This window comes from Ipomoea triloba, chromosome 6 (genome assembly GCF_003576645.1).
Source record: "Ipomoea triloba cultivar NCNSP0323 chromosome 6, ASM357664v1".
Classification (NCBI taxonomy): Eukaryota; Viridiplantae; Streptophyta; class Magnoliopsida; order Solanales; family Convolvulaceae; genus Ipomoea; species Ipomoea triloba.
This window is the reverse complement of record NC_044921.1, coordinates 15,496,439-15,514,800: the sequence shown is the minus strand read 5'-3', so window position 1 is coordinate 15,514,800 and position 18,362 is coordinate 15,496,439. Positions and strand designations below refer to the sequence as shown.

Sequence of the window (18,362 nt, the reverse complement as noted above, 5' to 3'; positions counted from 1 at the left end):
GGAATATCATCCTGATATTCAAAACAGCGAGAAAAACACATCTTAGTGTTTGAGAGAGTTACAAAGCTTAAACTGCTATACATCTAGAAGGTGACCGAAGCTGCTCTACAAGGCTGATTATCCAACGAAAGCCTTTGGTCAGATTGGAGACGGTTACACTCAAACTGTGACAACCGGAACAACCTTGTTTTGGAGAAGGCAAGAAGAGGCGGAGTAAGGAACAACCTTGTTTTGGAGAAGGCAAGAAGAGGCGGAGTAACCTGGCAGCTGTCTTGCGAAAAACCTGAGGCTTGAGGCGGGCTTGGTGATCAAAGCTCNGGAACAACCTTGTTTTGGAGAAGGCAAGAAGAGGCGGAGTAATCTGGCAGCTGTCTTGCGAAAAACCTGAGGCTTGAGGCGGGCTTGGTGATCAAAGCTCAAGTGCTCGAGAGGTGGAGTAACTAGAAGCGGGGAGAAAAACCTGAGGAGAGGCGGAGTAACCTGGGAGCTGTCTTGTGAAGATCCTGAGGCTTGAGGCGGGCTTCGTGATCAAAGCTCAAGCGCTCGATATTGTACTGAAAAGGGAAGTTTTTAGTGCAATCCTTCCAGGGAGTTTTTGGAAGAAGAGTGGACGTAGGCGGGTTGGCCGAACCACTTAAAAATCTCTCTTGCATTTACTTTCTGCTTTATATCTCGCTAACTCTCGAACTGCACTACATATAAACACACCTCTCGAACTAACTCAAACTCGTGCTAATTAAAAGGGGATAACTTTTCCGCTGCGCATAAAACTTTGTCTTCATCTTGTGAGGTATCGGACCTAAACATCCTAAGTCCAATACACACGAGAAGTCGAAAGAGATTTGCAAAATCTTATACAAGTCTATTCACCCCCCCCCCTCTAGACTTGTACCCCATCCCCTTGGGACCAACAGCAATCTTCCTACAAGAGCTCATGCAGGTGAAGGCACGAGTGCACCTATTCAATACTCCCGACGTCGCAATACTTCATCATGGAGAGGTTTGAGGGACAAAGTGGAAGAAGAAGATTCTTTCCCAAATGATGATGAAGATATTGATGATGAAGATAATGATGAAGATGTTGAGGGAATTGGAAGTGATGATCATAATGTTGGTGGTGAAGGGCAAGGGATTGAATTAATGGATAATTGAGATTTGAGAGTTTGAAACATTGGATATTTCATATTTGACATTTGAACTTGTTTTGATTTTAATGTTTAAATTATTGCATATTTAATACTAATTAAATACTAATTATTTTATATGGGAATAAATTTATAAATATATATACTCACCGGCTAGGCGGTTGACGGCATGTCGCCTAGAAAGTCCGCCTTGATAACCTTGATTTATACAGTAAATATACTGAATCAGAATTCTTATGCCGAAATAAACCTAGATATTTTGTGAATTAGACTCGAGTTATAAAGAAAAACGCTTACATTTTGAAATGAGTGATTGAAATCAATCATCAGCTTATCTCCTCATCCACAGTAGACTGAAATAAATCAATAATAAGAGTAAAGCATAAAACTCCATTCAGCTCATAAATATATGTATGTCACAAAAAAGTACCTAAACCCTAAAATGAAATAAGAGAAAAGAAAATACATCACGCCGCTCCTAGGAAGTAGCTATTGGTCTGCTCTATAGAATTAAGAAATTAAGGATTAGGGTTTAAGATTAGAGAACTAACCTGTAGGATGGTGATGGAGACCGCGACATAGTCGGGAAGAGGCGACGACGGCAGAGACTTTGGTGCAGGCTAAGACGGTGGCGGAGGTGGGAGCAACGACGACGGGAAGGCTGAGACGGCGGCGGAAGCGGGAGTGACGACGTGCAGAGGTGGGAAGTGCTTGGTTATGCTGAGCGACGGCGTGTGGAGTGTGTTTTTTGTTTGCCTTTAACTACAACGTATTGTGTTTGGGAGAAAATTACTTTTTGTTTGAGAGGAAGACTTTTTTATTTGAGAGGGAAGAGTATATTTTTCTCTAAGGGGGATGTTTCAATCATGACTTTCATAGACTTTTAAACACTTTTATCAACTTTAAAAGTTTAGTGGTATTCAATTTAGACTTTTAAAGACTCTTTAAAAGTCTACCGGTATTGGATCCAGACTTTTATAGAGTCTTTAAAAGTCTACTGGTATTCAAAAAGTTATTAACTTTCATGGACTCTGTCCAAATAGAATTTCTGTAGACTTTTTTCTTCATTAATATAAATAGATAAAATTCAACCCTCCAACCCCAAACTTTTCAACATTCTCTACCGACTTTGTTTTCCTCTATCAAGACCAGACAAACTTTTTATTAATTTTATGGTACGTTTCAAACATTTCATAAATACTCATATACTTAGCTACAAAAAATTATTATTTATTGATATTCAGAGAAAAAAAAGAAATTGTTGCGATCGCATAAAAAAAATGGTTGCAATTGCAGCAAGTTGCAACAACACCATAAATATTCTTTTTTTTTGTTATTTTAAAAAAAAAATACATATATAGCATTACAATTGTATAATTTATATTTATAATTTTTATTTAATTAATATAATTTTATATAATTGTATGTTAATTAATTATTAATATATGTATTTGTGTTAAGTTGAATTTTTTGAGAGATTCTTATTTATTTTATAGTAATTATAAATGGGAGATGTTCATCAAGAAAATAGTAAAAGTAAAAATAAAGTTAATAGAAATTATGCATTATGGGCACCTGGGGAGAGTAATGAGTTGTTACAACAAGGTGAAACAATGTCAATCAAAAATAATTGTACTAACAAGATGAATATTTTAATTCGTACTTTTTCATTCTAGGCATTTTGATGATTATTATATTACTCAACATTAGTTGTTTCATTAGTTCAAGAAATATTTTTATTGGTTATATTCAGTGAAAATTGATTATATTTTCTTTAGGTATAATATACTCTATTCTTGTGACAATCAATATTTTTTTTTCAATTCATTAATTTATTTATGATTTATAAAAATATATTTTTGTAAGAAAATTATAAATAATGTATTAATAGAAGTTATGGAATGTTTGTAAGGGTGTATTCAATTTAGAGTTTTAATGACTTTTGTAGACTTTTTAATACGAAAAAAGTTTTTAAAAGTCTATAAATGTTTGTCCTACAGATATTTATAAACTCTTACAAAGTTGATAAAAGTTTAAAAGATTCTGAAAAAGTCTACAAAAACTCTACAAAAGTCAATTAAAATTCATCACTTTAAAACTCTTTGAAAGTCTTTAAAAGTTTTGATTGAATACACTCCTAAGTCTTAATTTTTTTCCCAAACAGATTAGTTTTAAAAATGTCTTTCTAACAGATTAGTTTGAAACTCTTGCTAACATGTATTTCTCTCATATTAGTTTAAAAAATTTAAAATGCTGAAAAATATTTCCGACCACCATCTAAAGTGGTCGGAAATTCGACGATCAACTTCCCCGCAGATATACGCTTATTTAAAAAAAGTTGACAAAAATTTTCTGACCACTGTAACTCTCCGTCGGAAAAATGAAAAAAGGTCACTTTTACGACCAAATTTTTGGGTGGTCAAAAATGGGGTTTGAAAAACGCTGATTTTCAGTGGTGAACCTCTCAATTTCAAAAAGGAATTTGAATATAAATATCAGGTCAAATGTGAATATAAAAATTTGGAGATTGGGGTCTCGTTGTCCTTAACCAACCTTCGTCTGATATTTTCAACATTATCGACGAGAATTTGCTTGGTGTTCCTTAGGGACGTGTGGTTCCTAGTATGTGTTAGATAGTGTATCCCCTCCGAAGATATATATATATATATATATATATATATATATATATATATATATAAAAGCATTAAAATAAACATGTTATACCCTCAACTTGAACATGCGGACCATGTTGCGGGACAAAAGTGTTCCCCATAAGGTATCTTTTCATGTTCACTGTTACTAAACTTTTTATGTTGAGAACCATATAGATTGTCTTACTCGATCATAGTCTTAAAGTACTTATATTTGTTAAGTTGTCCAGCTGGCCAAAAATTTACAATAGTGTGTATAATAATTTTATAAAAGAAATGGGAAATGATGAAATAAGTTCGTAAATTTTACTAAGTAGTTAATTAGGTCCTTAAACTTTAAGAAGTTGCAATTAAACCTGCAAATATGTTATTTTGGAGCAATGAAACCTACAAATATGTTAGTGACCTGTAATTGCATGTCAACTAGCTTAGTCGCCTTCTCCAAACGTGATCGGCGATCATTTGACGATCGCCAGTAGTTGGTATTTGACATGGATTGCCGAAATTTGGTCGGACGTTTGCCGGAGTTGGCTGAAACCCTAGTTGACCTGCAATTACAGGTCACTAATAGGTTTGTGGGTTTCATTGCTCTAAAATAATATGTTTGTGGATTTAATTTAATTGTAACTTTTAAAAAGTTTAAGTACCTAATTGACTTTTTGGGTAAAATTTATGGGCTTATTCAACCGTACCCTTTTTCCCTAAAAGAAATTACAATCTCTTGATTTTAATAAATAACAACAACAACAACAACAATAAGAATAATAATCGCATAGTACGTACAACTAGAAATTCATTTCCCTCATCAATCAAAAACAAATATAACTGATTATAAGTTTGAACGTCAAACTTAAAGATCTCTTACTGCTCCTCCTATGAAAACTAATTATAAGTTTTAGTGATGGTAGCAAAGGAATTACTTGTTTTGAGCTCAAATCTAATTACTTAGCTTATAGGATTATCTGAATGACTGAATCCATCGTATCAAATGGTACCAACGACTCAACAAGGTATCCAAACTCGCTTAAGGTAGGAATGTAAAAATTAGCTTGTAGAATCGCCTCTCCAGATTTGTATATTTAAGGGTGTTGAAACAAAGGAAATAATCACCTCAAATATGGGCAAAGACTTATCGGTAGCTTGGTCAAAATTGGCTTATGCATCAACTTGTTCTTCACATCCGATCCCACTAATGATAAACCTAGTGTATGAAGTTTATGAACCCAATTTGCTCATCTCAGTAACAAGTCAATTTTAACATTTTTACTCTAATTTAATGCTTACTAAATAGATATTTAAACGGATGACCAAATCTAGAACAAAATCAATAATCAAGGAGATCATTTATGGTTAAATAAAAAGTCAAAGATAATAAAGATTTATAAATGTCAATAGTCAAGTGATCATTCTTAGAATTAACTCTATAAGTAAATAAAAATAAATAAATGAGTTAATTTCATTTTTGGTCCTAGATTTATAGTTGGCAGTTCACTTTTAGTCATTTTTTATCAGAATATTCACATTTGGTCCTAATATTATTGTGACATGACCATTTGTTGTCCTTTATCAACAAAACAGTTTTAATGACGTTAAATACAAAGACATTTTGGTCTTCAATTACGAATCTTTTCAAAAAAATAACACATATAAGTACAGCGGGGTTAACTCACTTTGTATAAAAATGATCGAAATGCCTCTGTATTTAACAATATTTCAACGATTTTGTTGACGGGGGACCAAAAATGGTCATACCACAATAATACTAGGACCAAATGTAGATATTCTGATACAAAAAGGACTAAAATAAATTGTTACCTATAAATTTAAGATCAAAAATAGAATTAACTCATAAATAAATCTAGAACCAAAAATGAAATTAACTCATAAATACAGTTATAAGTGATTAAGTATGTGCGCGCCAGCAAAGAACGTAAGTATGAGTTCAGTTTTGTTGTTAATACTTGGATCTATCCCAAACATAAATGTTATGTACTTGAATTCGAAGTTAGATATTCAATTTTACTCATAAATAAAAACAAAACATTTGAATCAAATAATTTACTCTAGCATAGGACCTGTCCGCAAATTATTCGATCGACCGAATTTTGAATGTTTAATAAGAGTCATTTTCATTTTTAGTCCTATTGTTATTGGGGGATTACCAATTTTAGTCCACTTTATTAATTTTTGCCACATTACGGCCAGTCTTATTTAGTTATTGCCACTTTTAGTCTACCGTTAAAATTTTCGTCAAATGGTCGTCCTAAATAGGGGTATTTTTGGTCTTTTCATGCTTTGATCATCTCCTTGACCATTTGCAGTGGTTTTCCTTACACATTTTCATCCAATGAAAAGGTTCAGCGGAAGCCATGTAAGCCACATTACAAAGCCATGGCTTTTGCCGGACCTCTTCATTGGATGAAAATGTGTAAGGAAGACCATTGCAAAGGGTAAAGAAGATGATCAAATCATGAAAAGACTAAAGTATCCCTATTTTCGACAGTTATTTGACGAAAATTTTAACAGTGGACTAAAAGTGGCAAGAACAAAATAAGACTGGCCATAATGTGGCAAAAATTAATGAAGTGGACTAAAATTGGCAATGCACCAATAATAGTAGGACCAAAAATGGAAATGACTCGTTTAATAATTACATACTAAATGTTTATAATTTATCTTTTAAAAATTCATAATTTATATACTACGAATACACAATGTGAATATTCACAATTTACATACTAAATATTAACAATTTACATTTTAAAAATTCACAAATTGCATACTACGAACACGTAATATTAATATACACAATTTATGTGTTTTGACTTAGAAAAATAATTTATATATTCTAAAAATTCAAATTTCCAATACTAAAAGTACACAATTTAGGACCAAAGTCCACCTTGCAAGATGGACCCTGATCTATGGTATAACAACTTAGTACTTTCAAAGCGAAAAAGCAAAGCAAAGTGGGCCAAGAAAATACTACACCGACCCACCCCGAGCAAGGCCAGTTGTTATGCCATGGACCCGGGTCCATGTTCACAATTTTATAACTATATGTTCATAATTTTATAATTCCATGTTCACAATTTCATAACTCCATGTTCATAGTTTCATAACTTCATGTTCACAATTTCATAATTTCATGTTCACAATTTCATAGTTCTACATTCACAATTTCATAACTCTATATTCACAATTTTATAAGTCTATGTTCACAATTTTATAACTCTATGTTCAACAGTATCAAAACTCTATATTCAACAGTATAACACAATTTTTGATCTATATAACAAAATTGTGAATATAGAGTTCAAAAATTGTGAATATTGAGTAATATAATTTTGTATATTGAGATCTAAAATTGTGAACATAGAGTTCTAAAATTGTGACCATAGAGTTCTAAATTTATGAACATAGAGTTCTAAATTTGTGAACATAGATTCGGGTCCACCTTATCATAGCATAATTTGTCGGGCAAGGCTTGGTGGCTTGCAAGCCCACGCACCAAATTTTGACAAATTATTGTGTGCACTGTGATCCAAAACGACGTCGTTTTAATGTTAAAAAGTAATCCTTACTTTGCGCGCATATTAGAATAATCAACATTCTTGGGTAAGAATAATGTACTATATGTGTTAGAATAATCTACTTTATATGTGTTAGAATAATAAAATTTATAGAGTAAGATAATGTATTTTATGAGTTAGAATTATGTTTTAGAATAATGTATTTTATGAGTTAGAATAATGTGTTTTATGAGTTAGAATAATATATAATGTACTTTGTGTTAAAAAATAAAATTTCTGGGTAAAATAATATTTTTATGAGTTAAAATAAGATAATATATGCGTTAGAATAATATATTTTAGGTATTTTTAGACCGTGGTTCACGCAATAGTGATTGAACAAAAGTAATTCAAAGTTTCAAACCAAAACCAAAAATATGTATTTTCCTCTCGAACCCACCTAAAACTAAAATAAATAAATCAAAGATAAACCCATAATCTGAATCGTCAAATCAAATCATAAAACAAATTTGATTGAACAAACGTTTAATGTATTATATATATAATTTCTTTTTTTTTTTATGGATTAGAAATTCTGAAATTTTAGTGAATTATATGAAAACACGATAATAAAACTATACCAACTTTTAGTACATAACCACATAAAAAAAAATTATATTACAAATAAATTTTTTAATAAATTTCTTTTCATATAAATTATATTTGAATTGATTTTTTTTTAATTTAAATTTCGCCTTAAAATCAAATCAAAATATTTGGTAAAAATTTCTATTTAAAATAGGAAAAATTGTACTTTTCATCCCTAAATTATAGGGTAATTGTATAATTCGTCTCTAAGTGTTGGTCATACTCACTTTTTGTCCCTAAATGATGTTGCACTTTTCGTCCCTTTACTAATAAAACACTAGGGATGAAATTTACAATTTTAGTATAACTCAGGAACGAAAAGTGAGCACAAAAGGTCGAAAAATGCAACGCTAATAATAACTTAGACGAATTCTACAATTATTCGGTTTGATTTCGGTTTAGCAATTAAGCAATTCAAACTTCAAATGCCTCACCCCATTCACGACTACCTAATACTAAAATATATACATTGACATTCCATGCTCATATAATAAATGGAGTGAGTGTACGGTGAAACCATCCCATAGATCATTTTTGGTGAGACTAGTCGGATTTAGATAAAAATGTAATACTTATTGAAGTGAAATGAATTTTTTTATCTTCAAATTTAAGGTATTTTAGTCAAACACTTTGAATCAGTGTCCTTTCGTTTTATTTGTAGACCAATAAACGTGCTAGTCCATACTCTTGCTAGGGCTACAGGTACACAGTCTGGTTGTTCAGTTTAGAGCGTCTTTGTTCCCACTTGTATCGAACATCTTTTCTCGATCACTTAAAACATGAGTTGGTTTTATTTATAAAAAAAAAGGTATTATTAAAATCATAGTGATCAAATTCATCACTTTACATACTATAAGAATTTATGAAATACACACTGCGAATAATCAGGAAACTAAACACCTAAACCACAACTAAGGGTAAAACAGCCATTTTCCCTTTCCAAATTACAAATTTCTCAGAACACATCTAATTGTCAATTTGTCATAAGACTAATGGCAGTTATCTAAAATCACCAAAAAAAAAACGTGGCAGTTATCTAATAATTCTCTAGAACTTGTCCAATTTTGGATAATTTTTCTCATTATTGGCCCCAACATTCCTAATTAGGCCAAGCATTTAACGCCACATTATTGCAATACATTATTTATGATATATTCTTGTCAACCATCAACTACTCTTACAGTGATAGAGCATATACATTGCTCATGCTAGAAATAACCAAATCTACCTATGAACTCTGAAATTATAAATTAATGACGTACGAAAATTACTCTAACAATATTAACACACACACACACTATATATATATAGAGAGAGAATTATGATTAAATGAGAACTAATTCTCATGTAATATAGAGATAGAGGAAATTATGATTAAATGAGAACTAACTCTCATGTAAGAACAGTGGATTGATTTTGTGCATTCAAAGTTCAACTATTTATGAAAATGTTACCGCGTTTTTTTTTTAAATGGTGCTTCTGACCGTTAGATCTGGATATATGGTAATATGAATGGCTGGAATTGATTCTCAGTTTTCTCCTAGGCAGTTGGTTCACACTTGAATATATATATATATATATATATATATATTTCTATTCAAATGTGGTCGCGCCATCCCGTGTGATCGGTGCGGAATACACCACTATGTATACAAATATATACACCACTCAATGTTAGAAAATGCACCACAATAAAAATACACAAAAACACCAAAAAACACTCCACACACCACACACCCAAAATAATGCACCATAACTCCTCTGCCCCTAATGGTGCATTTCCTAACACTATGTGGTGTATATTTGCATACCTAATGGTGTGTTTTTCTGTGATGCGTACTTAATGGGCATATTTGTGTTGTGTATTTTCTAACATTGAGTGGTGTATATTTGTATACATAGTGGTGCGGCCGCATTGCCCGCACGTTAAGGTGCGGCCACACTTGATTATGACTATATATATATATATATATATATATATATATATAGAGAGAGAGAGAGAGAGAGGGTCATGATCAAGTGTGGCTTGGTCATTAGGTGTGGCCGTGCGGCCTATTTTCAGCCATTAGGTCATATTAACTCATCAAATCAACACGCAATATATATACGTTACAGAACACACCATTCTACGTACTAAAACGCATCAGAGGACCGATAAAACACATCATTCCACACAATATACCAAATGCACCTATTCACTTAAAATTCATCAATATACTTAATAAAACACATCATTCTACATATTAAAATGTACCACAACGTGCCTCATGTCAGATTATAAGCATACACTATTTACACATATTAGAAAACATGTGCTAAAATATGCACCATTCTACGTATTAAAATGCACCACACTTATTAGAAACACATGTGTTAAAATACACACCATTCAATGTATTAAAATGCACCAGACGACGTATTAAAACACACCATTCCACAACACAGTTACACATCATTCTACGTATGAAAATGCACTAGCGGATAGATTAAAACACATCATTCCACAACACAGTGAATGCACCAACATACGTAATAAAACACACCACAACATGTATTCAAACGCACCACACTATGTACTAAAATGCACCATTCCAATTCATGTTATATAAATACTAAAATTACCATAATAACCCCACTTAAACATACGCGAATTTCAGTAAGATTAATGAAATTGGACGGTACAGATTAGGCCGCATGACCGCACCAGAGCTCGCCGCTGCATTTGAACCAATATATATATATATATATATATATATATATATATATATATATATATATATATATATATAGTTTGGTTTCCATGCGAACAGACCTTCCCATGCGGACGTGCGGTTATTCACCATTAGGTATACAAGAATGCACCATAATATGTTCACAAATGCACTTGCTGTTATGTATTTTTGTGGTGCATATGTGCATTTCACCTTGATTCATTTCTGAACATGTTGTGATGCATTTATGCATACCTAATGGTGCATGACCACACATCACAGGGTTGTACATTTTTGTGGTGCATTCATTTCACTCTGGTGCATTTTTGAACACTTTGTGGTGCATTTATGCATATCTAATGGTGCAACTCGCATGGTTGCATGGGAATGACTGTCCGTATTTGATCGAATACACACACATAGTCTAGTTCAGGTGTTGCCGCACTAATAGTATAGCACGTCAACTATATACATGAAGAAAGAGAGCACGTCAACAAGAAAATCCAAACTTACCATAAATTTCTTCCCTAGAATCATACATCACGGTCATATAAAATTTTTTTTTTTGACTCAAATTTCCCTTCTAAAAATTTTTGAAATTTAAAAACAAAAATAAAAAGAGTTAATTCCATTTTTGGTCCTAGATTTATAGGTGACAATCCACTTTTAGTCTTTTTTTATTAGAACATCCTCATTTGATCTTAGTATTATTGTGGCGCGACCAATTTTAGTCCTCCAGCAACAAAATTGTTGAAATATCGTTAAATACAAAGACATTTCAATCTTTTTTATACAAAGTATGTTGAACCGCTATATTTTTTATGTTTATTTCTTTGAAAACATTCATAATTGAAGACCGTAATGTCATTGTATTTTTTTTTGAAAAACAATGTCATTGTATTTAATGATATTTAAACTGATTTGTTGATAAAGGACCAAAAATGGTCATGTCACAATACTAGGATTAAAAGTGAATGTTCTAATAAAAAAAGGAATAAAAGTGAATTGTCACCTAGGACCAAAAATGAAATTAACTCAAAATAAAAATTATGAAATCACAATCACGCACATCTCTTAAATGAAGAGTCTAAATTTGTCCATAATATTTACGTGAGAATATTGTCATATGAACGCAAATCTATACATACCATACAAAATATATAAATGTAAAATAAATGTAAAATGCACCCCTTGTCTACCAATTTTTAACTTTTAGTTTTTATAAAATTAAACAGAAACTCGTTTTCCAAAGTTAAGACATTCCAAGATAATATTTGATAATAATAGTATAGCTGAGGGGTCATTTTTAGATCATAAAATAATTCATAAAGCAAATGTATTATCAACTCTAGCATCTGCAGCTTTCATCCCTGCATGCCATTACCATCCAATTATTTGAAGACAAAAGTTGATTTAATTTGGGGTGGGGTGGAGAGGGGAAGAATGTTGGTTTGTTTTTCTAATATCAAAGAGATAGATACATATATAATATCTCTATATATTTGTATAGGAGGAATGTTAGCCCAAATTTTTAAAATTTTTTAAAAATTGATCATGTATAATAGTACAAATATATTGTGGTTTCAATCAAAGAATCATGACCTCCTAAGATTATTCCCACTGCTAATGCTTGTCCTTTTCCCCCCTTTCTTTTCCCCTTCCTTCCAAACACAACATTCCAAATCTACAATAACAAGAAAAATAGTCCCCCATCTAGTGAGGAGAAACTGTTGCAGTTAATTTTCCCATATATAAATAACAATTCATATCTGAACTTTTAACATCCGCTAACAATAAAAGTTGAGTAAAAATTATTACATGTACTCAAATGTAGAAACCATCAGAGGTGACTACCATTCAAGAAGGAGATTAGTCCGTGTTTGATGGTGAAAACCCTTGGCTACACCCAAAAAGATATAGAAGAAATTATGTCCACTAGGCTAAATTGAATAATATGGTTAATTTTGCTCAAAATACTTTACACTTAATTCATTTTTTTTAAAATTATATTGAAGTTTGTAATATGAAACCTTGTATTGGATAATGGTCCTCCGACTTTAAGAATAGTTTCAAGTTCAATCCTCGACTATTAAAGTGGTCAAATTTAGTCATTGACTATTGATAGACAATTTTACTAACAAATGTTGAATGGAGGGGCATTCTTGTCAAATCTGGCGACCGTAAGCCATGCTCCCTTGTGTGGCATTAGAGTATGTTGGCACTAAATCTAGGTCCTGTTTGGTAACATAATTAGATTATTAGTTAATTTTGATTTGTTTGACCACTATCGGCTGTTTGATTTGGTTAAACAATTAATATGAGTGTTTTGATTAATTAGTTTTTTGTAACAACTTATTGCTCCAAAATGCTAAAATTCAAATTTTTGGATCAGCTTTTTGAGAAAGTCATTTTGCATGTAATCAGCTATAGCTAATTTACCAAACATCTTTCTACAATCAGCTAATGCTATCAACTAATCAAACATACTAACTCAATCAGCTAAGCTATTTACCAAACATACCCCAATCACTTTAATAGTCGAGAACTGAATTTAAAATTAAGTTGGAGAATTTTTATATTTATTTTTAATTTAACTCTAGCGAGCTAAAAATATAGAAGAAATTAATAGTTGAAAAGGTAAAAGGTTTGATATATATGCACCAAAGAGGCTCCATCTTCCCCAAAGTTAAAAGGGAGGCTTTGGGGACAAAGTGACAGAGAGTCACCCAACCTATTATTCCACCAAACACACAATTCCATGTGCTACTCTTTAACCTATTTTTGGAGTTTTCCTCACACCATTTTTCTCTTTACCTCCACTTTGGCCTCCTCTCCCAAACCCCTCAAATATCCTCAAACAAAGTACTTCTTAGATTGGGTTCCCAACTCCTTTCCTCTTGGACTTTCTACCTTTGTGGCCGATTCTCCTTATTTTCTTCTTTTGCATCACTGCATGTCTAGTTATGTACATGCATGGAGGTGTGTGAAATTACCAAAATGCCCCCGCCCACGTCCCGTATAAATACCCTTGCATGCCTTCCACTCCCATGACCAATCATCTCATCTCCCCCCAACACAAACCCTACCAATACACATAATATTTTTTTTATTAGAAGGGGAAAAGGAAAAGGAAAAGATCCAATTATTATTGTTGCTTCAAAGCATTCTCTCTCTCACACAAATGGGAATGGGAAGACCAAGTGGTGATCATCACCACATAGCTCTTCATCATCATCACTCCTCGATTGCCTTGCTTCAAGAAAGATTTAGGCAGTTGCAAAGGGTAAAGGAGATGAGGCAAGAGAGAGAGCTCTTGAAAACACTGTCCTCGTCCTCGTCGTTATCATCATCACCATCACCGTCATCATCACCATCGTACCCTCATCACCATCGCGATCAAATGCATTACGAGCCCCCGCCCAAACATAAAGCGCTTTTCCACACCGATTTATTCTTTCCTCCGGGCGCCACCACCAAGCCATCTTCTCAACTTTCCCTCTCCCTCTGGCCGCCGGCAAGCTCCCCGGAAAGCTGTTCCCGGCCAGGAGCGCCGCAGTCTTCCGCCGGCAAGAGGCGGATCAACGACATGAACTTGGCGCATAATAATAATAGTTGCACTCTTCCTATGGTCGTGATCAAACATGACCATCATGATCCTTATCCTGATGTTGATACTTCTCTTCACCTCTAGCCAAATTAATCGAATTCTATAACATAAATCTTATATATATCTGTATCCACTTTAATAAAGTACTCATTGCATCTCTTTCTCTCTCTATATACATATGATCTATATTTTTTTTTTCTTTGATGATGTCTACTTCTATGCTTACGTCCAAAAATAGAAAGTATTAAATTTCATTTTATTTTGTAACATTTTTAAAGTCCTTATATATATGCCAAGCACATTGTACTTAAATGACATGTAGTGATTCTTCTACATGGAAAGGGGCTCTTTGTGCTTCAACAGGTTGAGAAATATACATGAACAAGACACTACAATGTAATAGAGTTAGTAGTAGTAAAAAAAAAAGTCCTTATATATATAAATATATATATATGCTAATGTTCTAGTGAGATATACTCATTATATTTTCAGTGGTGGCATTATCTTATTATATTTGATTATTAGGTTAATTTTTTAAAAGCTTATGATGAGATCAGTTAATTTATAAACACTGAATAAATAAAAAGAATTGTATTGTCAGGTTGAGATATATACAATAATTAGAAAATTTAAAATAGGAAATAGCATTATTCTATCTTCTCAAGCTTAACAATTAATCTATCCTTTTTATATGTTTTAGGAAAACAAGAACATAAACAAGATAGATTAATTTGAAAAAAAAAATGGAATTTTTTTTAAAAAAAATCTGAGGTGGCAATTAAGTTCTTTTGTGTGCTGTCGGTAGGTTTGCAAGCTAGAGACACCACAGGAGATGTATTTGTTGGAGCTTAACACGGAAAAGGAAAAGAAAAAGAAAAGTAATGGTGTCAATTAGAAATTTCACAGGATTTAAGGAGCAATATTCAAATATTTATTTTGTCGTTACTCAGCAGTTGTAGTCCGCGCCGCGCGCAGTGAAGAATAACGTTTAATGCTCGCGGGTTTAGCTCACCGGCTTGGTAGGTTGTATTTGAAAAAAGATATTAAGGTTTAAACTTCGGCAATTATATAGTGCAGGGATTATATTTAAAGTGGACAGATTTTTGTGCACATTGACATTTGGTCCTGTCTGTTGAGCTATTGAGTAACCGTAATTTACAACATCCCGAATGCTTTATCGAGCTGATGTGTGGGGATCCTTGGGATTGGGAATTCAACCTTTTGAGAGAAGAATAACGTTCAATGGAATAAATAAAAGGAAAATGATAACTACCCATACAATTATTACTTGCAAAATAATTACTTAATTATGTGACAAAATACTACATTATTTTTTAAAATTTTAATTTTTTTGACAATGAGAAAACGTGCAACCATTATTTGTTTGTGTAGACACAATAAATTTTGCTCCAATGTAATAGCTTGAAAACCCTACCGGACCTAGAAGAGCTCCATAACGAGTTGAACCAAAAAGGTGTTGACAAGAATTAAACTCGTGACTCCATTCATTTAATCTTTCATCTTTAATTTTGTGATAGTAGTAATTGTTTATAGTTGTAAAAGTAGGGTGTATAGTTCATAATTTAATATAATACGGAGTATTTAAATATAAAATAATTTGTAATTATGATTATCTACGATTTGTCATAAGTGGATTTCTGAAAAAGTGTTAGGCAAAATTGTGGAATTAATATTCTTTTTCTTTTATTGAATTCACATATTAAAATAATGCATGGGAAATTGTCCGTTTTGAGGCATTCTACAAATAATTATTGTAATTTCAAATTTATATATTCAACCCAAATTTTGTTACAATAAATACATGAAAACTATGTGGATTCAATATCTCTATCTCATAATTCTTCACTTGAAATTTTAAATATTCTTTTAACAGATTGACTCCTTGATGATGCTTGAAGGGTTTTCGGACTTAAAAAAATTGTTCTTTGTGAAGGGATTGTAAATATTGTAATATCAATGAAGAGCCTTCCAACTCAAATGGGCGATTTTTAATATAAGAATATGAAAATATATAAAAACAAATATTCTGAAAATACATTTGTTAGTAATATATCAAATAATATAATTTTAGTACACAAATAATGTCCTTTTAAAAAATAAACCCTTAGTATATTAAAAATGTACTTTTACTATATTACAATGTAAATTATGTTACTAGTCTATCTTGTAACGTAAACTATGATCTATTGTATACTGATTGGATGTTTGGATGTCATAGGCAAATTATTTTGTGGACTCGGGTCCAAGGTGGACCCGATCCAAAAATACACTATTTATATACTGAATGTTCACAATTTACATTCTGAATATTCACAATTTTTATATACTAAATGTTCACAGTTTACCTACCAAATGCTCACAATTTACATACTGAATATTCACAATTTACATATTGAATGTTCACAATTTACCTATTGAATGTTCGCAATTTTATATACTAAATGTTCACAATTTAAATTGTGAACACTCAGTATGTAATTTGTGAACATTCAATATATAAATTGTGTATTTTGACCCGAGTCCACCTTGCAAGGTGGACTTCGGTCCATGACATAACTGTCGATGTAGGCAATTTATATCTTAGAACTTGATTCAATACACAAAATTTGACTTTATATATAATGCACAGAATTCATGTTCATAATACACATACATATAAACACGATATAATGAACATGAATTAAACACTTAACATAATACACAGAATTCATGTTCATTATATTGTGTTATATGTGTATATATGTATTATGAACATGAATTATGTACATTCTGAACATAAATTCTGTACATTATGAAATCAAATTATGTGTATTGAATCAGAGTCCACAATATAACGATTGGTCAATGTATATGTTTGGGCCATGGCAATTAAGATTGAGGTTGATAATTAATTTACTTTTTGAGAACAGATAATTAATTAACTTAATTCGCTCAATAACTATATTATTTGGGCCTAGCAACTCAAATTAAGTAATTAGAATAATTGAAAAGTAGTGTGGTGGTTTAAGCACCTCGTCTCTTAATTAAGCATGAGGTTGGGGGTCGATCTCTACTCATGTGAATGGAGCAAACCATTTGACCAGTCCTCTATCACTTAGTGTGCTGACCGTTGGGATGAAGGAAAAAAAAAAAAAGAATAATCGAAAAGTCATTGGTAACTCTCATTAGTCTAATTTGGCAAATTATACTATGGACCATGATCTACATTGCAAGGTCAATCACTCAATCATGAAAAAATATTTATTTTTAATATATTGAAGGTTCATAATTTGTATACTGAAGGTTCATCATTGGTAGTATATCAAATAACGAACCTTCCATACACAATAATGAAACTTTAAAAAATGAACATTTTAATATATTAAAAATAAACATTTAATATTTTAAAAATGTACTGGTATAATGATTGGTCCAAACTCAATACTAGTCTAATTAGCATAATTAAAATAATAGTAAATTCAATTTTAGTCATCGATTATTATAGCATTGCCACATCTAGTCATATTCTTTTAATTTTGTCACATTACAACATTAACTTTTATTTTACTGCCAAAACTAATCTTCCGTTTAAATTTTGTCATTTCATCATTTAATAAAAGGGGCTAACATGTAATTTTATCATTCAATCATCTTGCCCCAACATGTAATTTCTCTCACTCTCTTGTAAAATCTTACAATTGAATTATTAACTCTCATATTTATTAAAGGCTGAAATTACAAAATTTTAGTCATCATATTTATTAAATGTTGGAATAAAAAAAATTTAAAAGGAAAACTAATTGTGGCAAAAAGAAATGAAAATCAAAGATATAATGTGATAAAATTAAAAGAGTAGGAGTAAATGTGAAATCCCCGTCATAGTAGTCGAGAACTAAAATAGATTTTGCTCTTAAAATAATTAATACAAATATCTAATTGATGGATCGGAGGTAAATAAAACTAGTGGAACGGAGTTAATTAACCCCAAACATTTGCTTAGAGAATTATATTCATTTGTACTGCTTGATAATTGTATCATAACGGTGTGTGCTTGCTTTTCATTTTAATAAGTTTGTAATACAGAGAAA

At 31.7% G+C, this 18,362-nt stretch overlaps 2 protein-coding genes across 2 annotated transcripts in view; both read left to right on the top strand.

Annotated features, from left to right (window-relative positions):
- LOC116023543 overlaps nt 1–1,152 on the top strand; it is a 5,261-nt gene extending 4,109 nt beyond the window's left edge. The window contains exon 4 of the mRNA XM_031264544.1: nt 941–1,152. Coding sequence (XP_031120404.1) covers nt 941–1,152 — 212 coding nt within the window. The remainder of the gene's footprint in view (nt 1–940) is intronic.
- LOC116022221 (farnesyl pyrophosphate synthase 1-like) overlaps nt 1–18,362 on the top strand; it is a 462,332-nt gene that overhangs the window by 209,068 nt on the left and 234,902 nt on the right. The gene's annotated exons all lie outside the window — the stretch shown is intronic.